Source organism: Aureococcus anophagefferens (genome assembly GCF_000186865.1).
Source record: "Aureococcus anophagefferens unplaced genomic scaffold AURANscaffold_1, whole genome shotgun sequence".
Classification (NCBI taxonomy): domain Eukaryota; class Pelagophyceae; order Pelagomonadales; family Pelagomonadaceae; genus Aureococcus; species Aureococcus anophagefferens.
Genome location: NW_008705561.1, coordinates 1,491,466 through 1,517,319, shown reverse-complemented (window position 1 = coordinate 1,517,319; position 25,854 = coordinate 1,491,466). Strand labels below are relative to the sequence as shown.

The 25,854-nt window shown below is 72.4% G+C and overlaps 6 protein-coding genes across 6 annotated transcripts in view; 4 read left to right on the top strand and 2 right to left on the bottom strand.

The window, feature by feature from the left end:
- Window positions 1-414, top strand: part of AURANDRAFT_70546 (hypothetical protein) — a gene marked incomplete at both ends in the record, with an annotated part of 3,583 nt that extends 3,169 nt beyond the window's left edge. The window contains one exon of the mRNA XM_009034425.1: window positions 13-414. Coding sequence (XP_009032673.1) covers window positions 13-414 — 402 coding nt within the window. The remainder of the gene's footprint in view (window positions 1-12) is intronic.
- A 3,029-nt stretch (window positions 415-3,443) lies between these two features.
- AURANDRAFT_60659 (hypothetical protein) lies at window positions 3,444-7,247 on the top strand (the record flags this gene model as incomplete). Its single annotated transcript, XM_009034426.1, has 2 exons — window positions 3,444-4,199; window positions 4,296-7,247. The coding sequence occupies 2 exons, from the start codon at window positions 3,444-3,446 to the stop codon at window positions 7,245-7,247; spliced, it is 3,708 nt and encodes a 1,235-aa protein (XP_009032674.1).
- Window positions 7,248-7,969: 722 nt separating this feature from the next.
- Window positions 7,970-10,038, bottom strand: AURANDRAFT_12817 (hypothetical protein; the record flags this gene model as incomplete). Its single annotated transcript, XM_009034083.1, has 2 exons — window positions 7,970-8,605; window positions 9,928-10,038. Coding segments are annotated over 2 exons (747 nt in total), but the record flags the coding sequence as incomplete, so codon positions are not given.
- A 2,085-nt stretch (window positions 10,039-12,123) lies between these two features.
- On the top strand, window positions 12,124-13,053 carry LHC39 (putative plastid light harvesting protein; the record flags this gene model as incomplete). Its single annotated transcript, XM_009034427.1, has 2 exons — window positions 12,124-12,227; window positions 12,356-13,053. 2 exons carry the CDS (start codon window positions 12,129-12,131, stop codon window positions 12,884-12,886), a joined length of 630 nt encoding a protein of 209 aa, XP_009032675.1.
- Window positions 13,054-14,055: 1,002 nt separating this feature from the next.
- AURANDRAFT_60658 (hypothetical protein) lies at window positions 14,056-18,622 on the bottom strand (the record flags this gene model as incomplete). Its single annotated transcript, XM_009034082.1, has 2 exons — window positions 14,056-16,345; window positions 16,620-18,622. 2 exons carry the CDS (start codon window positions 18,620-18,622, stop codon window positions 14,056-14,058), a joined length of 4,293 nt encoding a protein of 1,430 aa, XP_009032330.1.
- Window positions 18,623-19,701: 1,079 nt separating this feature from the next.
- On the top strand, window positions 19,702-25,388 carry AURANDRAFT_60657 (hypothetical protein; the record flags this gene model as incomplete). Its single annotated transcript, XM_009034428.1, has 4 exons — window positions 19,702-19,771; window positions 19,805-21,420; window positions 21,703-23,439; window positions 23,493-25,388. 4 exons carry the CDS (start codon window positions 19,702-19,704, stop codon window positions 25,386-25,388), a joined length of 5,319 nt encoding a protein of 1,772 aa, XP_009032676.1.
- Window positions 25,389-25,854: the final 466 nt, after the last annotated feature.

The window sequence follows — 25,854 nt, the reverse complement described above, 5'->3', positions numbered from 1 at the left end:
CGCGGCGTCGAGGCGTTGGAGCGCCTGGGCTGGCGGCACGTCTACGACGAGTGCTGCGACCACGCGACGTCCGACGCGCACCTGGACCGCGTGCCGGCGGCCGCGCGCGCGGTCTTCGTCGCCGCGACGCAGGGCGACGACTTCTACGCCGGCCGCCAGGTCACGCTCGGCGCCTGGGGCCCGCGCGCCGCCGTGCTCGACCCCGCCGAAGCGCCGGCGCCGGGCGCCGGCGTCGCCTTCTACCGCCGGCCCGACGCCTTCGGCTTCGAGTTCCGCGGGCCGTCGACGTTCCGCGACGACCGGCTCCACTGGAACCTGGACCGGACCATCACGACGGGCGGCTGGTTTGCCGGTGAAGCCCTCCAGTTCGGCGGCACGGGGCCCTGGCGCAAGCTCCTGCTCTACCGCGAGTGATGAATGCCTCGCGGTCTTTTGTTCATACGTTCGAAATATTAATAAGATGTCGTACCTTTCTCCAGCTCGCGAGCACCGATGGTGTCTGTGGAGCTCCTCCTTGTCAGCGCCGCGGAGCGTCACAATGGTGGTGCCTGTGGAGCTCCTCCTTGTGGCGCCGCGTCAGCGCCGCGAGGGCCGGCAGGCGGAGCGCGTAGCGGACCACGCGGCCGCGCGCCGTTTCCGCCGTCCCGTTGCCAACCTGGAACCGCGCGCAGCCCCGCGGCGGGTCGTGGCGGAGGAAGAGGTAGGCCTCCCGCGGCGTCGGGTCCACGCCCCGGTTTTCGCGCGGCGCCCGGCGCCGCGGGAGGCCCTTGACGGGCGCGTCGCCGCGCTCGCCGCGCTCGTCGGTCTGCGCCGTCGCGATCTCGTGCGGCGCGGAAAAATGGACGCCGTCGCAGGAGACGGCGAGGGCCACGGCGCCCCGGAGCGCGCGCGCGGGGCCGACGCGTTCGGTCGTCGCCAGCACCGCGACGAAGGTCTCGGCGTCCGCCGGGTTCGAGGAGACCGCGGCGGCGGTGACGTTCTTCGTCTCCCCGAGGAACGTCGCGACCTCGAATGCGTCGTCGGCCACGTCCGCACTCTGGAGGCCCGAAATCTCCGAGTTCGTCGCGAAGGCCCTTGCGAAGAGCCGCGTGCGGTTCTTCACGGAAGCGACGCTGTAGTCGAGCGTCCGCGGGTCGCAGGCGCGCCTCCGAAACGCCCCCGGGGCGGCCTGTTCCTCGAAGCGGCCGTCGACGCAGTCGAAGCTCGCGATATCTCGCAAGACCGTCGGCGGCGCGCCCCGGCCGAAGAGGGCGCCGCGGGAGTCGTACGCCACGACGCGGCCGCCCGCGACGGCGACGATCTTTTCGCCGTCGTTCGCGAGGCCGCTCGTCGCGTTGAGCCGGTAGGGGAGGTAGGGGTTCGCGGCGAGTCCGTAAGTCTCCGTCCTCGACGCGTTCCGTCCCGGCGGCGTGATCGACGCCCTCGACCGAGCGGCGAACCCGCGGCCGTCGCCGAGTTCGCGCGCGCAGGACAGGCGCGCGGTGTCGCACGTCTTGAGAAAGGTGTCGCAGCCGCCGCGGATGTGGCCGTCGTCGAAAACCAGAACGAGCTCGTTTTCGCGGCACGCGTGGTGCCCGCGGAAGCGGAAAGAATGGCCGACGACCGTGTCGACGACGGCCGCGATGTGTGGCGTCTGTACGTGAAACGGCGGCAGCGAGGCGACGACCTCCTTGGCGCCGATGAGAGCGTCGTCGAGGATTTCTCTTCGAAAGTCGCAGTGGGCGATGCTCTGCCTTTTGTGCTGTGTCGAGGCGACAACGACTGTGAGCGTTGCGATTGACCACAGGGCGAAGGCGGTGTTCATACCGTCGCGCGGCCGCCTCCGTCGCCGTGAGCACCTCGCGCCGATCGCAAAAAGTGTGGCAAAATAAAAATCAGACCATGATGCTGCGATTTAAAAGTTGGGATGGTCTAAACGCATGTCACGCGCTCGCGATACATGGACACCTCTCAGAGCTGCGGACCTTTCTGCAAAAGTATCGTGACCCAGATCATGTCGAAGTCGCGACCTCAATAACTGAGCTGCTCCAATTAGTCCTTGTTGGCGCTGGTTATCCCGGAGTAGAGGATGTCGGGGACCGAGGCGAGCTAGTCCGTCTGTTGATTCATTACGGCGCCGACGGTGCTTTCTGCTTCGAGGGGGACGGGGAAGACTCGACGTTTCTTCACTTTGTCCGCCATCCGGGAGAGGCGGCCGCGCTTCTCGACGACGGCGCCGACATCGACGCGGTTTTTATGATCAGTGGATCTACGCCGCTCATGTTTGCCACCCACCCGGTCGCCAACCGGTCAGATGGCGCACTCGTGCGCTTCCTGTGGCGTTGCGGTGCCGACATAACCTTGAAGAACTACGACGGCGAGGATGCCGAAGCAGCTGCTCGACGCTACAATAACAGCGAGGCCGCAGATTTCCTGCGTGACATGAAGGCACCCGGAGAAAGCTACAAGAACTACGAGAAATACCTTCGCGCCCCGCGCGTCGAGCTCGTCCGCCTGCGCTCGCTCTGTGATCGCGGCCGCGCGGCGCCTCCGTCACCGTCATCCGCGAAGCTTCGAACGATCTCCGCGGAAACGTTCGTCCTCCAGCGCATGTTTGGCGCGCCGTCGAAGGATCGTCTGCCCAACGAGGTCTTTTGGCACATCATCTCCTACTGGCGCACGAGCCGCGACGACTGAGCGCTCGACTGCGCGCGGCCGCGGACGGTCGCCGCGAGCGGCAGCGAATATAGACAAGCCGGGATTTAGGAGCCTCATCACTCCCTCCGCACGTAGAACCCCTCCTCGCCCTGCTCGTACCACTCGGGCGCGAAGCCGGGCTTGTGGCTCGTCTTCGCCTTCCCGAGTTCGACGAGCGTGATGGCCTCCTCGCCCTTGGCCACGGCGACCTCCGTGTTGCCCGGCGCGACGCCCCAGTCGAGGCCCGCGGCGTGGGGCACGAGGAGCGGCTGGAGGAAGCACGCGTGCGGCTCGAGGAGGTACCGGAGCGCGGCCAACGCGCACTCGGGCGGCGTCTTCAGGTCGTGGGCGACCTTGCCGACGAAGAAGAGCTTGGCGCCGCCGGGCGCGCCGCAGTAGACGTCCACCGTGTAGCCGCCCGGCGACGCCTTGAGTGCGTCGAAGACCTCGTGGGCCTTCTCCAGCGCCGCTTTGCTGTACTTCTTCGCGACCGTCGGCGGCTTGTGCTTCGGCGGCGCGCCGAAGCCCGCGCGGCGCGCGGTCGGCGGGCGCGCGCGAGGCGCCGGCGCGAAGGCGAGGGCCGACGCCGCGACGAGCAGCAGCGCTTGGAGCCGGAGCTTCATCGTCCGGAGCTGCCACCAAGGCTCAAGGTCGATGCATGTTGTCGTTGGTTTCAGGCCTGCTTCGGGAGCACCAGGCTGGAGAAGCCGCAGCCTATTGGAACGCAGCGATGTGGTACACAGTGCAGCCGCAGCCGTGAGTACACCATGGGCGCGGGCGCATCCACGCGGCAGCCGCAGCCGTGGCGGATCGCGGGCCTCGGCCCGAAGCTCGGCAAGGCCGGCGCGTCGCGGCTCGCCAAGGGCTACGGCGGCGAGGACATGCTCGACGCGCGCGACGCCGAGGAGTACCTCGCGCTCGTCGCCGGCTGCGGCGCCTGGTCCGCGCTCGCGCGGCTCGCGCCGAGCCGCGAGGCCGCCGTGGAGATCGGCGCGCTCGACGCGGCGCTCGCGGACGCCGCGGGGCCGTCCGTCGGCGAGGTCGTCGCGTACGTCCGCGCCTACGACCGCCGGAGCTGCGCGGCCTGCCGCGCCTTCGCGCTGAGGAGCGCCGCGCTGCCCGCGGCGCCCGGCGGCCTCGTGCGCCGCGCGGCCGCGGCCGACGCCGTCGTCTCCGGTCTGCTCTCGGAGACCGCGCGGCTCGCGGCGGTGGCGGGCCGCGGCGGCAACGGCAAGTCCGTGCTCGCCGCGAGCTGCGTCGCGGACCTCGCGGGGCACTTCGTCGACGGCGTCGCCTGGGTCGCCGTCGGCCAGTCCGCGGCGCCCGCGGCGGTGCTCCGGTCCGTCGCCGCGAAGCTCCTGGGGCCCTACCGCGCGGCCGCGCTCGGGACCGCCGCCGCGCTCCGGGCCGCCGTGAAGCGCTACTGCGCGTCGCGCGCGTGCCTCGTGTGCCTCGACGACTGCTGGGCGCCGGAGCTCGCGGCCTCGGCGCTCAAGCTCCTCGGCCCGCGGAGCCGGCTCCTGGTCACGTGCCGCTCGGCGAAGGACGGCGTCCCGCGGCCGCGACGACTTTCGAGAGACGTCGACCGGAAAGGACATCGTCACCGACGCATCTCGTAGGCCAAGGACGCGCTCGGGCCGCTGGCGACGGACGCGGCCGCGGCGGTCGTCGAGCTCGACAAGATGGACGCCGGCGAGGGGCTGGCGCTCCTGCGGTCCGTCGCCGGCGCGGTCGACGGCGCCGCGGGCGCGCGCGTCGTCGCGGGCGCGCGCGCGAGCCCGCTGTGCCTGAGCATGGTCGGCGCGGCGCTCGCGAGCGGCGCCGAGGCCGGGGCCGTCGCCGACGCGCTCGAGGCCGCGGGCGACGGCGGCTACGGCTTCGCGGACGCGTCCGTCGCCGCGGCCGTCGCCGCGCTGCCCGGCGCCGCGCGGGAGAAGTACCTCGCGCTCGCGGCGTTCCCCGACGACTGCGACCTGCCGGCGGAGGCGCTCGACCTCTTGTTCGGCGCGGCGGCCGACGACGTGCTGGAGACGCTGTGCGCGCGGTCCCTGCTCCGGAGGCTCGACGGCCGCGCCTACGGCCTGCACGACCTCCAGCTCGACTGGCTGCGGAAGCAGCGCGCGCCCGAAGAGGCGCACGCGGCGCTGCTCGACGCGGTCTACGGCGGCCTGGCGCGCGGGTCCTCCGCGTACCCGCGGGACGGCGGCCACCTCGCGCGGCACGGCGCGTTCCACTTCCGCGGCGCGGGGCGCGCGCGCCGCCTCGCGGAGCTCTACCGCGACCTCGCGTTCGTCGAGCGGCTGCTCGGGGACGCGCCCGTCGACGTCGTCGTCGCCGACGCCGAGGCCCTGCTGGAGAGCGGCGCGCTGGAGGGCGACGCGGCGGCGAGCCACGGCCTCGTCGTCGGCGTGCTGCGGCTCGCCGCGGCCGCGCTGCGCGTCGGCGGCGCGGGCGAGGCCGGCTTCCAGCTCCGCGCGCGGTGCCCCGAGGTCTACGGCCGGGCGGGTGCCTCCGTGCTGGCGCTGGCGAGCCCCGGCGGCGCCCTCCTCGCGCGCGCGGCGGCCGCGCCCGGGTCCCACGCGAAGTGCGTCGCCGCGGGCCCCGGCGTCGCCTGCTGCGGCTGCTCCGACGGGCGGCTGCGGGTCTTCGACGCGAAGGGCGCCGAGCTCTGGTCGACGCTCGTCGCGACGCTCGACCCCCTGCGCAAGGTCGTGCTCTGCGTCTGCGTCGACCGCCGCGGCGCGTGGCTCGCCGCGGGCTCCGCGGGCGGCGGCGTCGCGCTCTACGCCGTCGCCGACGAGGGCGCTCCGAGCTGGACGGCGCTGGGCGACGACGGCGGCAAGTCGCCGAGCGTCACGGCCCTCGCCGCCGCCGTGCTCCCCGGGACCGGCGGCGGCGTCGTGCTCGCGGGCAAGGACGACGGGTCCGTGTCGCTGCTCCTGGAGAACGGCACGGTCATGGACGACTACGCCGACGGCCACGGGAAGGCCGTCTCCGCCCTCGGCGCCGACGACGGCTACTTCGTGTCCTGCTGCGCGCGCGAGGGCGAGGCCGCGGTCTGGGAGAACGGCGACGAGTCGTGCCGCTTCGGGAAGAAGGGGACCAACGCCTTCGAGGACGTCGCGTGCGTGCCGGGCGCGCGGCGCTTCGCCGTGGCCTGCTCGAGGAGCAAGCAGGTGCTCGTCTACGCCCTGGACGGGTCGGGGAGCACGCACGAGCTCGCCCTGCCGGGCGCGGCCTGCGTCTGCGTCGCGGGGCGCGAGGACTCGATCCTCGTCGGCGCGGGCGGCCCCCTGCTGCGGCTCTGGGCGTCGGGCCGCGCGACGTCGGGCGAGTGGACGGGCTCGGGCGGCGAGTGGAAGGGCGACAACCGGCGGGCCGTCAAGGCTTTGGCGGCCTGGGGGGACGTCGTCGTCGCCATCAACGGCAAGGGCGCGCTCGACGTCTACGCGGCGGACGCGCTGGCGGCGAAGACGGGCCTCGCGCACGTCGGCCACGAGGGGCCCGTCGTCGCCGTCGCCGCCGTCGCCGGCGGCTTCCTCACGGCGTCGGCGTACCCGGACAACGCGCTGATCCTCTGGTCCCCGGACGGCGAAAAGGTCAAAAGCTACGAGACCAGGGGCGAGATCAAATGTCTCGACGCGTGGGAAAGCGGCGACTTCTTCGCGACGGCGGCCTTGAACTGCACGGCGCGCGTCGTCGCCACGGCCTCCGACGGGAGGGACGCCGTCGTCCTGGACCACCCGGCGCCCGTGCTCGCCGTCGCGTGCCTCGACCACGTCCGCGCGCCGAACACGATCCACGAGCTCCGGCTGCGCGCGATCGTCACGTCCGCCGGCGACAAGAAGCTGCGGAGCTTCGGCACGGCGACGGACGGCGCCTGGGAGCCGCGACGAGAGATCCCGAACGCCGAGGCCGTGTCGCTCCGGCGCGTGGCCGGCGACGTCGTCTTTGCGGGCGGCAAGTACCCGGAGACGCGGCTGACCGTCTGGCGCGTCGGCGACCTCGCGGACCCGCCGGCCGCCGCGCCGCCGAAGCCCCTCGCGCGGCTCCCGGCCCACGCGTCGGACGCGACGACGCTCGCGGCCGTCGACGAGGACACGGTGCTCTCCTGCTCCTGCGACGACACCCTGCTCGTGTGGCGGCGCGACTCCGGCGCGGACTTCGCGGTCGACGGCGAGCCCGCGTCGCTGCCGGCCGTGGCGCCGCCGCTGGTCGCCGCGTTCGACGACGACGACGCGTCCAAGGACTTCCGGGACATGCTCGAGGCGCGCGCCGAACACGTGGCTCTCTGCGTCTGGGACGAGAGCCACGCCATCGCCGGGTCGGCGGCGTGCCCCTGCTCGCTCGTCGTGATCCACCTCCGGACGCGGACGCGGCGGGGCACGCTGACGTTCGACGCGCCCGTGCTCTGCGCGTCGGCGGCGAACGGCGTGCTCTGCGTCGGCGACCGGGACGGGAACGTCCACTTCGCCAAGAACCTCCACATGCTCTCCATCGGCAAGTCGCCGAGCGTGTCGAAGCGGAACCTGTCGCTCACGCACCAGCACGACGACGACGAGCTAGGTTAAGGCGGCGCGGCGCGGTAGAAGGCGGACGTCGGGTCGACGGCGATGCGGCTCAGGCGCAGCTGGTAGTCCGCGGCGCTGAGGAGGCCCTGGACGTGCGCGTCCTCGATGGTCATGAGATTCTCGTCGTCGTCGCTCTCCTCCTCCGGCGGCGGCGTCTCCGCCCGCGTCGGCGGCGGCGGCGCGCCGTAGGGCACGGTCGCGTCGTCGTTCGCCGACGGCGTCTCGCTCTCGAAGGTGTCGTCGTAGTTGTCCTCGTCGTCGTCGTCGTCGTCGGAATCGCCGAGCGAGCTCACGAGCGTCGCGAAGGCCGCGGCCTCGGCGTCGGCGGCGCTCGGCGGCGGCGGCTGGGACACGGCCGCCGCGGCGGGCTTCGCGGGCCGCGCCGGCGCGACGGGCGACGGCGGCGGCTTGGCGTGAGACGCGCGCGCGTAGGGGTTCGCGCGCGACGCGCGCGCGGGGTCCCTCGGCGACCGCGCGTAGGGGTTCGCCTTCTTCGGCGGCGAGTCGGCCTTCGCCGGCGCGCAAGGCGCCGAGCCGTCGCGGAAGAAGGCGTGGTCGAGCAGCGCCAGCGCCGTCGGCCGCGCGGCGGGGTCGTACTTGAAGCACGACAGGATGAGGTCCTCGACGTCCGGCGAGAGCGCGTAGCTCCCGAGCGGCGGCGGGCCCTGGGCCGAGACGACGTGGAGGAGCAGCTGGGGGATGGAGTGGAACTTGAGGCACTTCCAGGGCGGCTCGCCTCCCGCCATCTGGAGCAGCAGACCGCCGACGGACCAGACGTCGCTCTTGCGGCCGTACGTGTCGCCCTTCATGACCTCCGGCGCCATGAAGTAGGGCGTGCCGCACAGCGTCTCCGCGCCGCCGTCGCCCGCCGTCTCGCCGGCCATCATCATCGACGTCCCGAAGTCCGCGAGCTTCGCGCGGCCGCCCTCGGTCACCAGCACGTTGCCCCCTTTGATGTCGCGGTGGACGATGCGGTGCTCGTGGAGGTAGGCCAACCCTTTCAGCGTCTCCTCGGCGTAGCGCTTCGTGATGGAGTCGGCGAAGGTGCCGCCGAACTTGGCCAGCAGGGAGTCGATGGACCCGCCGGGCACCCACTCCTGGTAGATGGACAGCAGCCCCGCGCCCTCGTCGAGCTCTGCTCCCAAATACTCGACGATGTTCGCGTGGCTCAGCTTGGCCATCAATTGGACCTCCGTCCGTAGCTTCGCGAAGGACGAGTCGCCGCGCGGCACCTGCACCTCCTTGATGGCCACGAGCTTGCCCGTCACGAGGCACATGCCCTGGTAGACCGTCCCGTTGGCGCCCCGGCCGATGGTCTCGCCCTTGCGGTACTGGCCCGCGCGGTGCGGCGACACGGCCTGGCTCTGGGACACGGCGGCGAGCTCCTCGCTCCTCGTCGAGCTCGGCGAGCTTGCCGATCGCGCGTAGGGGTTCGTCGACCGCGAGCTCGACCGCGGCGAGCCCTCGGACCCGGACGGCGACGGGCTCGCCCCGCCGCGCCGGTAGGGGTTGCTCGGCTTCGTCGCGTTCACCGTGCCGATCTCGCACACGTCGTCGTCCTCCTGGAACGACGCCATGCGGCGCGCGGAGAGCGGCGCCTTCGCGGAGAGGCAGCCCCTCCTCGCCACCCATTCAAAGACCTCTTGTTGAAGTTTTAGGCCAAAAGTTTCTCCGGGCTGCCACACACGATGGACTTTCGTGCTGCCAGCGTCAGGTCCTAATGGTCGTCGCCCGCCAGACCGTCGTCGCCGTCGTCTCCGCTACTGCCGCCGTCGTAATGGTCGCGCTCCGCGTCTGGTATGTCACCGACGGGCCGAAGGCCAAGACCTTCGAAGCCGAGGTCAAGCTGCCGAAGCGCTGGCGCCGGGACAAGACCGTGGCGGACCTGCTCGTTCTCGTGCAGGCCCAGCTCTTCCCGACGACGGCGCCGGACGCGCTGGAGGTCCTGCTCCCGCAGGGCGACGTCGTCGTCGAGAAGCACACGCCGCTCGACGCGCTACTTCCGCGCCTCGAGGAGGACCGCGTCGTGCGCGTGCGGCCCACGCCGCGGCGCGCGGGCCCGCCGGCGCCCGACCTGCCGACGGACGTACTCAACATTATCTTCGCGTACGCGCGCGCCGGGCCGCGCGCGGGTCGGGTGAACCGTCGCTGGCGCGAGGCGAACCGCATCTGCGTGCCGAGGTTGCGCGTCAGCCGCGACGCGGAGGAGCGCCACGCGGGCGCGCTCCTCGACGCCTTCGGGGGCGTCCGGGAGCTTTCCATGAAGTGCTGCCTCCACCTCGACGTCGACGTGTTCCAACGGGCCGCTCGGACCTGGGGCGCGTCGCTCCGCGAATTGGACCTCGGCTACGTCGTGGCGCCGTCCGACGAGGACCTCGCCGATGTTGTGATTTTCCTCCCGCGGCTCGAGCGCCTGCGCGTCCCGGGCACGCGCGCGGGCGTGCGCACCATGTTGGTCCTGCGGGAACTTCAGCACCTCGAGGCGCTCGACGCGAGCTTCTGCGAGGACGTGGACGACCAATGCGTGCTCGTCTGGGTCATCCAAGGCGGTGCGGCGAAGCTCCGGGAGTTGTCGCTGTCGTGGTACGAGGATCGGCGCGATACCAGCAAGAAGATCGGCGACGCGACGCTCGCGGCCATCTCGCGCTGCTGCCCCCGCGTCGAACGCCTCGCGCTGGACTACCGGGTCGCGGTCCACGGCGCCGGGCTCAGGCTGCTGCCGGGGGGCCTGAAGCACCTCTCGCTGACGTCCTGCCCTGGGGGCTCGCCGGTTGGGCTCCGGCAGCTGCTCGCGCGGTCGCCGGAACTCTCCTACCTCGGCCTCGCCGACTGCGTCAAGGTGACCGACGGGGTCCTCCGCGCGTTGCCCGCGGGCGTGCCCCTGCGCGAGATCAGCCTCTGGTCCTGCCACGAGGTCACGGACGACGGCGTCGCCGCCGTCGCCCGCGCGGCGGCCGCGACCCTCGAGAAAATCGACCTGAGCTGCTGCTGGCGCTGCACCGCCGACGCGGTCGACATGCTCGCCCACCATTGCAAGGCGCTCACCTCGCTCCGCATCGCCGGCTGCGCGTCGATCAACAAGGCCGAGGCCCAGCGCATCGTCGCCGCGAAGCTCGGCGGGCGCTGCACGCTGTCGTCGTCGTAAATAAAAGTGCATGTTGTAGTGTAACTTGAGAGAGGCGTCGATGGCTGCCCTCGATGGGGCCTCGCAAGCGAACAACACGCTGGATGCGAAACCAGCAGCCTGGCACTACATCATGTACCGGACGCACGTCATGCACAAGTGCGCTTCGCCGCCGGCCTACGCCGCCGACGCGCCGACGTTCTGGCTCGACAACGGCTCCTGGGTGGCCAAGTTCGTCGTCGCCCACCTCCTGAAGCGCGGCTGGCGGCCCGCGGCGGACCCGCGGGGCCGCATGAAGGACGGCGACGCCATCTCCGCGGCGGAGGTCGCGGCCATCGACTTTTGCTACGTCCGCACCGCGCGCAAGGTCCGGGGCCTCCGGGACGGCGACGCGGACGCCGCGCTCGCGCCCGCGCCGCTGCGGCCGGCCGCGAGCTTCGCGAGCTTCGCGCGCGGGCCGGCGCCGGCGCCGCCGCCCACGTTCCAGCTCGTGAACCACTTCGCCGGCGGGGGACCGGCGTTTTTTTTTTCGCGGGCGTTTCAACATCGTCGTTTTTTTTGCATATTTTTACCGGGTGCAAAACCGTCGCGCGCGCAGGCGAGGACGCGCTCACGTGCAAGGCGCGGCTCGGCCTCGCGCTCTGGCGACACGTGGACCATCCGAAGCACCCGGAGACGTGCGTCTGCTTCCGCCGCTTCGACCAGCTCCGCTACGCCGTCGTCGGCGGCGACCTCGGGCGCGTGCTCGCCGCGGCGGCGCTCCCGGACGACGCGTCCAGGTGCGTGGTCATCGTGAAGCCGTCGCGGGGCGCCTGCGGCCGCGGCATCAAGGTGCTCAAGCTCCGGGCCGACGAGCGCGGCGCCTTCGAGGCGCCGTTCCACGACGCGCTCAGACGCCACTACGCGGACGGCACGGACCTCACGGTCCAGTCCTACGTCGCGCGGCCCTTGCTGCTCAAAGACGAGCGCAAGTTCGACGTGCGCTGCTACCTGCTCCTCGTCTCGCTGCCGACCGCGGCGACGGGGTTGTGCGCGTACTACCACGAGGGCTACCTCCGCGCGTCCGCGGGCGCGTACCCGGGCGTCGGCGCCGACGACGAGGAGCTCGAGAAGTACGCCCACGTGACGAACAACTCGTTCCAGAAGGAGCTGCCGGGCTTCGAGTACGCGACGTACAAGGTCGGCGACAAGGAGCTGCGGATCCCCTGGCCCGCGCTCGACGAGACCCTCGCGGCGAAGACGGACGTGGGGCCCGGGGAGATCCACGGCCGCTTCATGGCCGCGATCCTCGACGCCGTCGAGGCGGGCGTGAAGGGCGAGGGCTGCCCGCGGACGCGGACGAAGCACGGCGTCGCCGGTCTCGCGGAGCGCTGGGCGCCGGGCCAGTTCTCCCTGCTGGGCATCGATTTCATCCTGGGCGAGGACGGGTCGCCCTACCTCATCGAGTTCTCCAAGGCGCCGGGCATCCGCGACGTGCCGCCGTTTTTGGGCGTGCAGAACCGGGAGCTCATGACCGACGCGCTGGATCTCGTGCTGCAGGCGCGCGCGTTCTGGCTGGCGCACCCGCCCGCGTCGGGCGACGATGGCGCGGGCTTGCGGGCGGCGCTCCGGCCGTACGAGGGGAGCTGGCGGCCGCTGGTAAGGGAGTGAAAGGGAGGCGTCGAGGTCACGGTGGCGACCCCCGGTGTAACTATGGCGGCTCGCCCTCGCTTCGCGCACGAGGGCTGGATCATCGAGACGATCCAGACGATCAAGTTATGAAGTCGGTCATCCTCGCGCTCTGTGCCTCCGCGGCTTCGGCCTTTGTTGCGCCCTGCGTGGCGCCGGCGACCGTCGCCTGCCAGGCGAACATCGATGCAAGGATCCGGCGTCCAAATTCGACGCGCGCGCGCCGTGGACTGGAAATTATGCCGCGCTGGCTCCAATTTCTCGCGCGTACTCGCGCGTTTGCGCGCGCTAGTCGCTCACCGCCGCTCCCCCGCAGGGCCTCGAGGGCGCGTCGAACCCGATCCCCCAGGGCTGGGACCCGATGGGCCTCGCGGAGCTCGGCACGCCGGCGACGCTCGCGTGGTTCCGCGCCGCGGAGCTCAAGCACTCGCGCGTGGCCATGGCGGCGACCGTCGGCTGGATCATCAACGAGGCGGGCGTCGTCTTCCCCGGCGACATCGCCACGGGCGTGCCCTTCGCGTCGCTCGGCAAGGGCGTCACCGCGTGGGCGAACGTGCCCGATGCGGGCAAGCTCCAGATGCTCCTCGCCATCGGCGCCATCGAGACGGCGAGCGAGTTCCAGAAGCCGCACTACATGTCCGGCGGCCGCCTCGGCTCCATCCCGGGCCCCTTCGGCCTCCGCCTCTGGGACCCCATCGGCTCCATGTCGGCCATGGACGAGTCCACCAAGGCGACGAAGCGCCAGATGGAGCTCAACAACGGCCGCCTCGCCATGATCGGCGTCGCGTCGTTCATCTCGGCGTCCTACATCGACGGCTCCGTGCCGGCGCTGCCCTCGGGCTGGTAGGCCGCCCCGGCGACCGCCCTTCATCGACCACGACTTCCCCAGCGGCCGCGCGGCGGTGCCCGCCGGCGGCGCCGGCCGCCGGTTTTGCGCAGAGCCCGCGCGCGACCGCGACACAATCTCTAGAGGAGCCGCCCCACCGCCCCCTGTCTAATGACCGGTTCTTCGCCACCTTCGATGTCGTCATCGTTGCGTTCGCGAGCGCCACGCGTCGCAGCGCGCTTCGTCTCGCAGGAGTGCGTTCTTTTGCAGAACATCCGAAGCATGCCGGGAGGAGCCTCGCGCTTCGTCTTCGCGCCGGTCGGCGGCGCGTGCGGCGCGGCACAGAAGTCGTCCGGGTTCGTCCGGGACGGCACGGAGCACCTCAACATCCATTCGGTTGAAGAACAGCGATTGCGGCATGGGCAAGTTCTCAAGCGTTCTCCAGCTCGCTCTACTCGCGGTCACGGTCGCGCTGCGCCCGTCCGTCGTCCCGCGACGAGCGGTGACGATGGTCGCGCCGGGCAAGGTCGAGTTGAAGCAGAAGGTGTCGCTGAAGAAGGCCGAGGCGATGAGCGGCGGCCCCGGCGACGGCGGCGCGGAGCAGGCGCGGCGCAGCGTCCCGCAGCGATCGTCCGGCCGCGCGCGCGCGCGCTCGGGGATGAGCAACGCGCGGACCAACGGGGGAAAAACGTTTAGGAGAAGGAGTTCGAGCGGCGGAACGTCGACGACCTCGAGGACCCGAAGATGTTCAACGTCATGCTCCTCGGCGACGAGGAGTACACGCAGGAGCACATCTGCAAGTCGCTCCTCGAGATCTGCGAGGACGTCGAGATCAAGCAGGCCGAGGAGATCTTCAAGGAGGCGCAGAACGGCGGCAAGGCGAACATCTGCACGACGTCCCAGGAGCTCGGCGAGCACTACGTCCAGCAGCTCGCGCGCAAGGACCCCATGATCTTCTGCGAGCTCAAGGAGTGCTAGGTCCGACCGGCGCGGCGGTAGGCGCCGTCGCACCTAAAGGAGGCCGCGTGTGAACCCGGACCGCGCCGGCGTGATCAGGTCGTTCGTCGGAAGGCCACGACGACCCAATCGTCCGAGAGCTGAGGGAGCCCCACCGTTGAGGTGCGGCACCCGGTTGTTACAAGCGGCGGGGACGGCGTCGGGGGAGAGGGGGCGGCCGGCGCGGGCGCGGCTCAGAAGAAGCCCCAGAGGGCGCCGTCGAGCGCGAGCCGGGACCAGCGCTTGGAGACGAGGCAGGCGCCGTAGAGGTCCTCGCTCGGGAGGCACTCGAGGGCCTGGAGCGCGTTCGGCAGCTTCACGGGGAGCGCGTCCGCGAGGACCGCGCCGTCGCGCGCGTCCGCGGCTTCGACGAAGCGCGCGTGCGCGGCCGCGGCCGCGGCGCGGCGCGCGGCGGCGAGGTCCGCGACGGCCGCGTCCGTCGCGCGCGCGGCGGCGAGGGCGGCGTCGCGGTGCGCCGCGAAGGCCGCGAGGTCCGGCGGCGGCGCGAAGCCGGCGGTCGCGGCGGTGTTGAAGCACGCGGACGTCGCGGCCGCGGCGAGCGCGGCGTCGACGAAGGCGCCCGCGTGCTTGGCCGCGCGGAGCGCGACGGCGTGGCCCGCGGCGTAGCGGGCCCAGCCCGCGGCGTGCTCCGCGTCGACGGCCGCGACGCCCGCGCGCAGGGCCTCGGACCGCGCGGCGCTCGCGACGGCGTCGGCGCCGCCGGCGCCGGGCGCGGCCGGCGCGGCCGCGGCCGCGACGGCGAGGGCCAGGGGCGCGGCGAAGCGCGGCGGCGCGGCGGCCTGGACGAGGATCGTCGCGGCGGCGGCGGCCTGGCCGGCCGTCGCCTGGTCCGCGCGGCGCGCCGCGACGATCGCGCGCGCCGCGGCGACGGCCGCGGCCGCGGCGTCCGCGGGCCGCGCGGGCCGCGCGTCGTCGGCGGGCCGCTCGGGCGACGGCGCGGCGGCGCCGGGCGACGCGAAGGGCAGGCTCACCTGGGCCGCGGGCGCGGCGGGGCCCGCGTCGGAGCCCGTGGACACGCGGCGGCTCTTGGAGCCGCGCGCGCCGAGCTTGGCGCGCGCCGCCGCGAGGCCCGCGGAGCCGTCGTAGTTCTCGCAGTTCTCGCACTTGCACGAGGCCTCGCAGTGGACGCCGGCCTCGAAGCACTCGCAGTACTTCTTGAGGCACTTGGACTTCTTGCAGAAGCAGCCCGACTCCTGGCGCTGCTTCGACTGGGGCTTGCGCTTCTGGGCCGACGTGAGCACGGCCGTGGGCACGGCGACGTCGCCGTGGCGGAGCCGGCCGAGCGCGTGCGTCGCCGGGTACGGCGGGTGCGCCTCGCCGTCCTCGGGCTTGTTGAGGCAGTTCGAGCAGTTGCAGTCGCGGCAGAAGACGCCCGCGGCGTAGCACTCGCAGTAGAGCTTGAGGCACTTGGACTTCTTGCAGTTGCAGGGCTTGAAGCCGCCGCCGGAGCCGTCGCGGCCCTTGCGCTTCCGCGCCGACGCGCTGACGAGCGTCGCGCCGGCCGCGCGGCCGCGCGAGTCCGCGGAGCCCGGCGGCGGCGGCGGGCCGCAGAGGGGCGTCGACGCGGGCGGCGGCGCCATGGCCGACGGCGTCGGCGGCGCGAGCGCCGCGTCGCGCGCGCGGTCGAGCGACTGGCGCCGCCGCTCCGCGGCGGTCGGCCGCCGCGGCGGCTTGCGGTAGCCGCGCGCCTCGTAGCGCGCGCCGCCGGCGTCGGAGCCCGGGCTCGCGGACCCGTCGCGGCGCGGCGAGCCGATCTCGCGCATCGTCCGCGCGGCCGCGGCGACGTCGCCGCCGTCGCCAAGGCCGCCGGGCAGGAGGTCCGCCATCTCGCCCTCGGCGCCGTGGGAGATGCCGCGGGCCTCGGGCGACCGCGCGTTGAGCGGGCTCAGGCAGAAGTCGAGGAGCCGCTGGGGCGACAGCGCGGCGCCGCCGTCGAGCGCCGTCGGCGTCATGACCTCGGGCAGGTGCGACACGCGCGGCATCGGCTGCTGGCCGGGCGGCGACCGGTGGCCCCGCGTCGCCGCCGTCGCGGCCGCGGCGCCCCGGGCGCCGCGCGTCGGCGTGCCCCGGCCGAACTGGCCCCAGTCGAGGCCGCCGGGCGTCATCGGACCGCCGGAGAAGCTCACGGCCGCCGCGAGGCCGGCGAAGGGCGAGTTGAAGCTCGGCCCGCCGCGGCGCCGCGGCGGCGGCGAGATGCAGGACCCCTGCGTCGCCGCGCGGCCCGACCCGTCGCCGAGCCGCGAAACGCCGGAGCCCTCCTCGTCGATGGCCTCGAGCGGCCGCCGCGGCGACCGGCCGACGCCGCGCCGCGGCGACGCGCGGAGCACGATGCCGTCGCCGGGGATCTGGCCCAGCTGGTCCGGCGGCGTCGACGTGCCGCCCTCCTCGGGCTCGGGCTCCTCGAACTTGACCTTGCCGCCCGCCATGGCTGCGGCCTTCTGGTGCTTCGGAGTCTCGGGGCCCCTCGAGTCTTCGCGCGCTGGGCGCGGGAACGCGCGGCGGCGGAGCGGAACGGCCGCTGGCGCTGCTGTTGCCGGGGAGGCGCGCTGTACAAACTGCTCGCGGAACTGGTGAGGGACGTCGCTGCGGGCGGCGAGGCGTCAGGGAGAGCGCGCTCTCCGAGACTTTTTCAAAAACTCGCGGGGTCGCATCAAGGTGAGGGAAAGACCGGCCAGGCGCCGGCCCGCCTCCTACATGTCCTCCTACGCGCGTATACGCTTCGGTTTCGGAAATTTACTCGTCCGCGCCCTCCTGCGTGAGCAGCCCGCCGTCGTCGCAGAGCGACCGGGGCTGGTCGACGAGGACCTCGTCCTCGAGCATCTTGCAGCGCAAGAGGGCGTCGCGGAGGACGGAGCCGTAGGGCGCGGCCTTGCGGATGGCGTCGCGCAGCGCGATGCTGGCCGTCTCGCGCGGCGTTTCCTCGCCCGCCGCGACGGCGTCCGCGAGCGCGTGGCCCGTCCGGGGGACGTCGCCGTAGAGCGGCCGCGGGTCGACGCAGTCGCGGAGGAGCCGCTCGGCCTTGCGCGCGCCGCTGGCGTCGTCGCTGCGGATGTAGAGGATGGTGACGCCGGTGTAGTGGGGGTCGTAGCGCTTGCGGGCGAAGGTCGCGGCCTTGAGGGCGTGGCTGAGGTGGATCTTCTCGCCGAAGAGCGCGCGGTCCGCGGCGCCGACGGAGGAGGAGAAGAAGTGGATGATGACCTCGCCGTCGTCGAGCTCCTTGATGGACTTGACGACGGGGACCGTCGCGAGCGTCGGGTCGAGGAGCTGGTCGCAGTCGCCCTCGAGGTCGCGGATCCGCGCGTAGGTCAAACGCGCGAAGATCTCGACCGTCGTGCGGCCGGCGACCGCGCCGAGCTCGTAGACGCGCGCCTGGCGGAAGTAGCGCGCGATCAGGCCGCCCGGCGCGAAGTAGATCCCGCGCCAGTCGGCCCAGATGCCGTTGGCCGTAAACCGCGAGGCGCAGTGCGACGTCCGCGCGACGCAGCAGCAGCCCGCGCCGCCGCCGACGGACTGGAGCCCGTCCTCGCAGCCGTCGTCGAACCAGGGCGACCAGTACGGCCCCGGCACGGGGCCGCGAGGCGGGACGTAGAGGACCGCGACCTCGACCGGCGGCGGCGGCGGCGGCGGCGGGGCGTCGCTCGTCGCCGCGGTCGTCGTCGCCGTCGCCGTCGTCGCCGTCGTCGCGAGGCCCAGCGCCGCCGCGTCGTAGGGGATGAAGCCGCCGCCCGGGCCCGGCGGCGGCGACGTCAGCCACGCGGGCGCGGAGAAGCCGCCGCCCGGGGGGGGCGCCCACCGGAACCCGGGCGGCGGGTGCGGGAGCGCGGGGAGGCCGTAGAGGAGCCACGCGTGCGGCTCGATGCCCTGGGTGTAGGGCTCGGCGGCGGGCGGCGGCGGCCCGTCGGCGACGGACTCGCGCGCGGAGCTCGCCGCCGCGTCGGGCGTCGCGTCCGCGGAGACGGGCGCGCGCGTCGAGTCGTCGACGGCCTCGAGCACGCAGCCCGTGCCGGCGAGCAGGATGGGCGCGCGAAATGCGACGCCGCTGGAGATCACGGCGGCGCACGTGCGCTGCGGCGAGGCCGCGAAGATGGCCTCGGCCGCCCGCTTGAGAAGCGCGATGCGGTCCCGCTTGACGGGGAACCGCCGCATGATGGTGTCGAAGTCCTCGGCGTTGGCGATGCTCTTGAGGACCTTGGCCTTGGCCGCGTGGTAGTGCCCGACGCAGACCCACTCGCGGTCCTTGCCCATGACGCAGCTCGGACACCGCGCCTTGTCGCCGGGCGCGTTGAACGTGATGGCCATCCCGACGCGCATCGTCGCCGCGAAGACGACGAGGTCGTCGGGTACGAGGGGGAACTGGTCCTCGTCCTCGCTGACGATCGGCGGGCCGCGCTGCTGCTTCGCGCCGCGCCGCGGCCCGAGCGCCGCGTAGAGCCCGACGCCCAGCACCCGGCTGATGCTCGCCTTGCCGACGCCCGCCACGAGCGTTTTTCCTATCTTGCCCGCGATCATGGGCAGCTGTGCCACCGCGCACGCGCGGTGGCACTCGGAGAGCGCGAGCTGGTGGCCCTCGACGGGCTCGAGCTGCTCGACGACGGCGCCTTCCGGGGCGCGCTTCTCAGCGCCGGGCCACGACGCGTGCTTGAGCACTTCGCTGTCGCAGCCGCCGCGCTGCACCTCGACCTCGATGTCGCTGTCGTCGTCTTCCGAAACGGGCTCGAGAGGGCGTTTCATTGGCAACATGCCCACGGCGCTGGCCAGCTTTGGCGACGGGCAAGGTCGACTTCAGCATACGCAACATGCAGCTTAACATGCAGCGCGCGCGCGCTCGCAGCGGCCCAGCGGGCCATGACCAGATCAGGGGGGGGACCATCCCTCATTTAGAAAACCGAGCGCGCCCCGCGGCGCATCTGGCGCCAGGGGCCCATACAAGTCAAAGCAGTAACCCTGCGTGTCCAAACACGCGTGCGGGCGTCGAGAGCCGCTCCCAGGGATCGGGTTCAGTCGCCAAAAATCGACGCGCGCGCGCGTCGTCGGTCCAGTCGAGGGCGCCCGTCAACTCGTGCCCGTCAGCCCGTGCGCCGAGGTCAGTCGTCCGTCAGCTGCCCTCGGGCACGGCGTCGCCCATGGGCACGACGTCGCCCGCGTCGTCGTCGTCGCCGCCGCTCGTGGCCACGATGCCCTGGGCCGTGCCGCCGACGCTGTCGTCCTCGTCGTCCGTAGCGCGCGCGAGAACGTGCTGGAGAACTCGAGGGGGTACCCGGAGAGCGCGACGGCGTCCTCGTCGAGCGGCTCGTTCCCGCGGGAGAACCTGTCGACGCCGACCACGTCCGTCGTCCGCAGCTCGACGGTCTCCAACTCGCCGACGTAGCCGTAGGCGCAGGAGGCCGAGGGCCCGACGGAGGCGGCGCCCAGCGGCTCGCGCACCGCCGCTGAGAGCGGCCGCGCGACCGCCGCGAACGTCACGTCGCAGCGGAATCGCTGCCGATGAACCTCGTCGCCTCCGTCGCCGGCGGCGGTCAGCACGCAACGAGGCCTGACTTCGTGGCGAAGGGCTGGCGCTACGCAGCACTCTGCCAGAGCGTGCCGTCGCAGCCCACGACGACCGGTTCCGCGCCGCGACGCGAGCGTGAAGGCGCGCGCCGGTGAGCGCTGCAGGTGCGCGCGCCGTCGGCATGTGCTGACGAGCGCATGCGCACTCATGCGCGCAGGCAGCGTCGCGCCGCTGTGAGTAGGAGAGCTCACCGGGGCTTTCATCCTTTTGCGGCGAAAAATCGCTGAACATCTGCTGGACGCCTCGCGTGGGGGTCGACCTTTTGGCAATGAGCGAGCTCCGGATCGCGGCGATCATCGCGCAGGAGACGGCCCTCGAGGCGTACCGCGACGCGGCGAGTCCTTATGGTTTCAAACATCGCCCCGGCCCAGGACGCCCGGGCTACGGCGTCGTGTCGGCGACCATGAGCTACTGGCACGGCGTCGACTTCTCGAAGGTGGCGAAGACGGAGCGGGACGCGACGCTGCGCGCGGCTACGCACTGGGAGACGGACCGGCGTGGCTCGCCCGGCCCCCGCGCGCACGTCGACCGGGAAGCCCACGGGCGGCTTTGCGGTGTGCTCCGCGCGGTGCTCGCCGAAGAGCTCGGCCCGCCGCCGGGGACCCGCGTCGCGGTCCTCTGGGACGACGACGTCGTCTACGAGGGCGTGGTCGACGACATCCTCGGCCGCGCGCGCGCGCGAATCCGCTTCGACAACGGCGACTCCTGGGACGCGACGTTCCCCGACGCGACGGTGACCGTCATCTCGCCGGCGTCCCGCGACGCCGCCGCGAGCGCCGCGACGCCCGCCGCCGCGGCCCTGGCCCTCGGCCGCCCGGACTTCGGGGCCGTCCTCGCGCGCGAGGGCGGCGAGGCCGCCGCGAAGTCCGCGGCGAGGAAGCGGAAGCGGGTCGCGTCGGCGCCCGACGCGCCGCCGCGCGCGGGGACCTACAAGGAGCGCGCGATCGCGCGCGTCCACGAGCTCGTGCCGGCGACGCCCGTCGCGCTGCTGCCGCCGCGGAGCGCCGGCGAAAAGGAGACGAAGCCGGCGGCGCCGGGCTGGCTGTCGGGCTTGTACGCGAGGGCGGCCGAGAAGGAGGAGCGCGTGCTCCAGGCGTCGGCGACGACGACGCCCGAGCCGCCGGCGAAGCGGAGCCGCACGAGCAAGACGTCCCAGGGCCTGCGCGGCGCGGCCGCGCCGCCCGCGCGCGGCGGCCGCGGCGGCGGCGCGGCGACGCCGACGGCGGAGGTCGACGACGACGACGGCGGCGACCGGCCGACGGCGGCCAAGGCGTCGGCGACGAAGCGCTTCAAGCCATGCAACTGCCGCAACTCGCGGTGCCTCAAGCTCTACTGCGACTGCTTCGCCGCGGGCCGCTTCTGCGAGGAGTCGTGCAAGTGCGTCGACTGCCACAACGACCAGGCGCACGCGCGCGACCGCGACGACGCGATCAAGGCGACGCTCGAGAAGAACCCCAAGGCGTTCCGCGCCAAGGTCGACGCCGAGGCGACGACGCACCAGAACGGCTGCCACTGCAAGAAGACCAAGTGCCTCAAGAAGTACTGCGAGTGCTTCGAGGCGGGCATCACGTGCGGCGCCAAGTGCAAGTGCGCGGACTGCGAGAACTACCCGGGCTCGCTCCAGCTCGCGGCGCGCCGCGGCTTGTACGCGAGGGCGGCCGAGAAGGAGGAGCGCGTCGCCGCGCGCGAGGCCGCGCGCGAGGCCGCGCGCGAGGCCGCGAAGAAGGAGCCGGCGGAGGCGAAGCTCAACGAGCTGGAGCTGGCCGCGCGCGAGGCCGCGAAGAAGGAGCCGGCGGAGGCGAAGCCCAACGAGCTGGAGCTGAGTCGGGTGCTGCCGCGCGAGCACGCGATCGCCGAGGCGCGTCTCTCCGAGCGCCGCGGCGTCCTCGCCGCCTCGGAGCTCGGCGAAGCGGCGACCCTCGCCCGCAACTTCGTGCAGAACGACGCGCTCCAGGCCGCGCCCACGGGCGAGGCCTTCTTCGACCGCGTGCTTTCGCGCTCGGGACTCGCCCTCTCCCCCCAAGCACGAGCGACCATGGCCGCCGCGCGCGGCGGCCAGTGCTTCTTCAAGCCCAAGGGGGCAACGTAGGGGGTACACGGGGGAGTAAGTCGGACTTCGCGGGGAAGGAGGCGGCCGGGGGTACACTTTTTCCGCGTCCGACCCCTCGACTCCGGCAACTGAGCGGGCCGACGAGATCACCATTGGCTTATTTCCCTTTGATTCCATTGCTCAACCGCTGATCATTGCGGGGAAATGGGCAGCGCGTAGAGCGAAACCGCAGCGATGCCCGTCGCCGTGAGGAAGAAGCCGAAGGCGCCAGCCGCCGAGGAGGCGTCGGAGCCGCCCGCCGAAACGCACACGCCGGCGGAAGAAGCGGAAAAGCTGCCCGTCGTCGAGCAAGACGTGGACAAGAGCTCCGGCTCCGAGGATGGCGACGAAGGCCAGGACACCTTCGCCGCGCCGCCGACCTACGAGGGCCCGGCGCGCCAGCGCCAAAAGTCGTGGGCGAAGATCCGCGCCGGCGGCGAGCTGCACGGGCGGCTCCGCGTCGTGTCCATGCTCTCGAGCAAGATGGACAGGATGCGCGACGCGAAGCGGCGCTTCGAGAAGCTCAAGCTCGAGCGCGGCGCCATCGAGGCCCAGGACCGGAGCGAGCGCTTCCTCGCGACCTACAGCAGCCCGCAGCACTCGTCGAGCCGCCTCCACGACTACGAGGCCGCCCCGGCGGCCGCGCCGACGACGCCGGGCCGGAACCTCTACGCGCGGTCGCCGCGCCCGGTGCCCGAGGCCCGCGTGCCCGAGGCGCCGGTCCCCGGAGCCCTCTTCGCGCGGCCGCCGGCGCCCGCGCCCGACGCGTCCGAGCGCCTCCTGTCCGCGGCGTTCGACGACCTCGCCGCCGCGGACGCGGCGGCCGCGCCCGCGGCGGCGCCGGCGCTCGACGCGGCGGCCGCGGCGGACTGGCTGTCGCTCATGCCCCCCGACGACCTGCTGGACGGGCTGGACGTGCCGGGTCTGGGCGACCCCGTGGACCTGTCGCGGATCGTGCTGGACCTCCGCGACAGGGTCGAGAAGGACGAGATCGAGGACGTCGTCGGCCAGTTCCACGCGGAGCGGCCCGACGAGGAGATCACGGCGATGACGCTGAGCGACCGCGACATCGCGGACCGCGCCGACGCCGTCGCCGCGGCGCGCGCGGCGGCGGCAGAGAAGGCCGCGGCGGACTACGCGTCGCGCGAGCTCGACCTCGCGTGGCGCGAGCAGAACGCGCGCGCGCGCGTCGAGGCGCTCCGCGGCGAGGCGCTGGGCGCCGCGGCGCGCGAGCGCGCGGCCGCGGCGGCCGCGGGCGAGTCGCGCGAGAAGGAGCTGCAGCGGTCCTTCAGCCGCGCGGGCGAGGCGCTCAACGCGGTCGTCGAGAAGCAGCGGGGCACGATCCGCGAGCGCTACGGCTACGTCGAGCCCGGCGGCAAGGTCGGCGGGCGGCGCTACGCGGTCAACTGGGACCTCATCCCGCGGCCCATCGAGATCCGCGTCCACGGGCTGCGCGCGGTCAAGGACAAGCTGCCGAAAGGGACGTACGTCATCATGGTGTCCATGCAGGACCGCCTCGCGGGCCGGCCCCTGCGCTGGACGAAGACCCACTCCTACGGCGGCGGCGGCTTCGGGCCCAAGCCCGCGGCGACGCGGCCCTTCCGGCACAAGGGCCGCTACCACGACGTGGACCTCAAGGTGAACCAGTCGATCTTCGCGCTCTGCCCGTCCATGGGCGAGCTCCGGCCCGCGAACTGCCTCGTCTTCGAGCTGTTCCGGCTGGCGGACAAGCGGAACCCGCGCGACGCCGTCGTCGGGTGGTCCGCGCTGCCGCTCTGCGACCCCCACTTCGCGGTGATCAAGGGCAAGTTCAAGGTGCCCGTGCTCCGGGGCGAGGTGAAGCCCCACTTCGACCGCTTCTCCATGATCCAGGACGCCTACGTCAACGACCTGAGCGCCTGGCTCGGGAACATGTACGTCGAGATCCGCTACCTGCCGCGCGAGACCATCGACCCGGAGGGAACCTCAAGGACGAGTACCACGTCGAGTACGACTTCATCAACAAGCTGCTGCAGCTCGGCGACACGGCGCGCGGCGCGCGCGGCGGCCTGCGCAAGGGCCACGGCTCCACGAGCGAGAGCGCGCGCGAAGGCAAGGACGGCGACACGCGCTGGCCCTGGCAGAAGAAGCGCGACGCGGCCAAGGTCGCGCCCGGCGACTCCGGCGACGAGCCCGCCGCGGCCCGGAGGCCGAAGCGCCGGGCCAAGCCCTGGTGGGCGCGGCGCCAGACCATCTTCGACCGGCGCGGGTCGACGCAGCGGAAGCGGAGCGTCGACAAGGGCGACGCGAAAACGCCCCTCCTCGCGCCGGGCCAGCTCACGCTGCCGGAGTCGCGGAAGGACCTCGAGCTCGAGGACATGCACACGGGCCAGCAGTCCGAGTCGAGCGGCGACGAGCTCTTCTTCGAGGACCGGGACCGGTCCAAGGTCACGGGCACCGAGGCCGTCCAGGCGCTGAGCTCCGAGGAGGACGAGCCCCACTTCCGGGGCAAGTTCGGCGACGGCGCGCGCTACGACCCCGCGGGCCTGGGCCTCCACGGCACGGACCGGGCGGCCCAGGACGTCGACGACGACGACGAGGCCTGGTGGACGGATTTACGGGTCGCCGGCGCGCGGGACCACTTCTACTTCAGCGTCGCCGAGGAGCCCGGCCGGCGGCGGCCGCCGACGGCGACGGCGATCGTCATCACCAAGTTCAAGTTCGTCTGGCAGGAGCTCTTCATGGACCTGAGCTCCGACGTCCGCGCCGCGGACTACGCGGCGACGCACAATTTGCGGTGGCAGTGGGCGCGCTGCAGCCGCATCTTCCTCACGGGCAACGCGGACTCGTGGCTCGTCATGGTGCTCTGCGCCATGGCGCTCTGGATGCGCGTCTACGTCCACTACACGGGCCAGTGGCTGTTGCTGTCGGCGCAGAAGGTGGCGATCTACGGCTTCCGGGCGCAGCTCTGGGGCTTCGAGTTCAAGTACATGCCCGACGGCCTGAAGACCATGGAGGAGGTCGGCGTCGTCGGCATGGGCGGCATCTCCGTGCTGCTCGCGTTTCTGGGGTTGGTGGGCGTCTGCCGCCTCTACCAGAGCACGGGGTCCGCGCTGCCGGACCCCGTGTCCCAGTACGTCGCGGCGTTCGGTCTGGGGACGCTCCTCGACCCGCTGCTCGTGCTCGCCGTCGACATCCTGGCGTCGAACTACGCCTGCGACACGCGGCCGGGCTGCCGCAAGGATTATACCAAAAATTCCTGCGACTGCTTCGAGGGCGACGCGTTCAAGCTCTGGCGCCGCATGGTCGACGAGGAGAACGGCGGCATCATCGGCATCTTCTACGTCGTCATCATCTACGCGATCCACGTGTCCCTGAGCCTCGCGGTCTGCTACTACTACCTCGTCTTCGTCCACATGAACGGCCGCGTCATCGACACGTACTCGCGCATCAACGGCGACAGCGAGACGTTCTTCGTGCCCCACGACTTCGAGCTGAGCGTCGAGGAGCTCAACCACGTCATCGCCAAGGCCAAGAAGTGGATCGGCCCCGCGGACCAGCGGCGCCACGTCGCCATCGCGACCTACGATCTGAAGGACCCGCTCCTGCCCCACTTCAAGGACACGTCGACGCACGTGACCATCTACGAGCACGCGCTCGACGGCGCGCAGAAGGTCTACCGCCACTTCCTCCGGAGCCCGGACGGCTGCATCACGGAGATCTTCGGGTCCAACGACGCGACGCAGATCTTCGGCACGGCGCGGCCCGTGGACCACGGCGACGGCGACGACGACGCCGGCGGCAAGGGCAAGGGCGGCGCCGCGACCGACGACCCCGCCGCGCTCCCGCAGCTCAACGGCTACTTCGCGGGCGTCCGCCCCATCTAACAAGATCTCACAAGGCGTCGTCGGCAGCCGCGAGCGCGGGGCGCCGTCGAGGACCGGCGCCGTCGGCCGTCAAGCACTTACTATTTCGTGCCCCCCCTAGACGGGTTCTGGTGCCACCAGAGAGGCTGCCATCCTGCGCGCGTTGGGTAAAGGTCTGTTGAGCCCTGCGGCAGGTGTATACGCTTCGACCTACAGGGGTGCGGTGAGTGTTGTTTCGGTTTCGCTGGGGACGCTGGATCCGCGCTGCACGCCCTTGGCAAGGGACCGTTCGCCAGCTGGTTCTTTTCGGTCGGTAGAACACATAGCGACCCAGTTCAGGCTATTGTCGGATCTAGTTCCGTGCAGCTCACATTGGATTTTTGTTGTTTTGAAAAGTCGATCGCGCGCGGACGCGCAAGTCGAACTTGATCGTTCCGGAAAAAAAAAATTTTTTTGGGGGAGGGGCTGGTCGCACGCAACCCGGCTC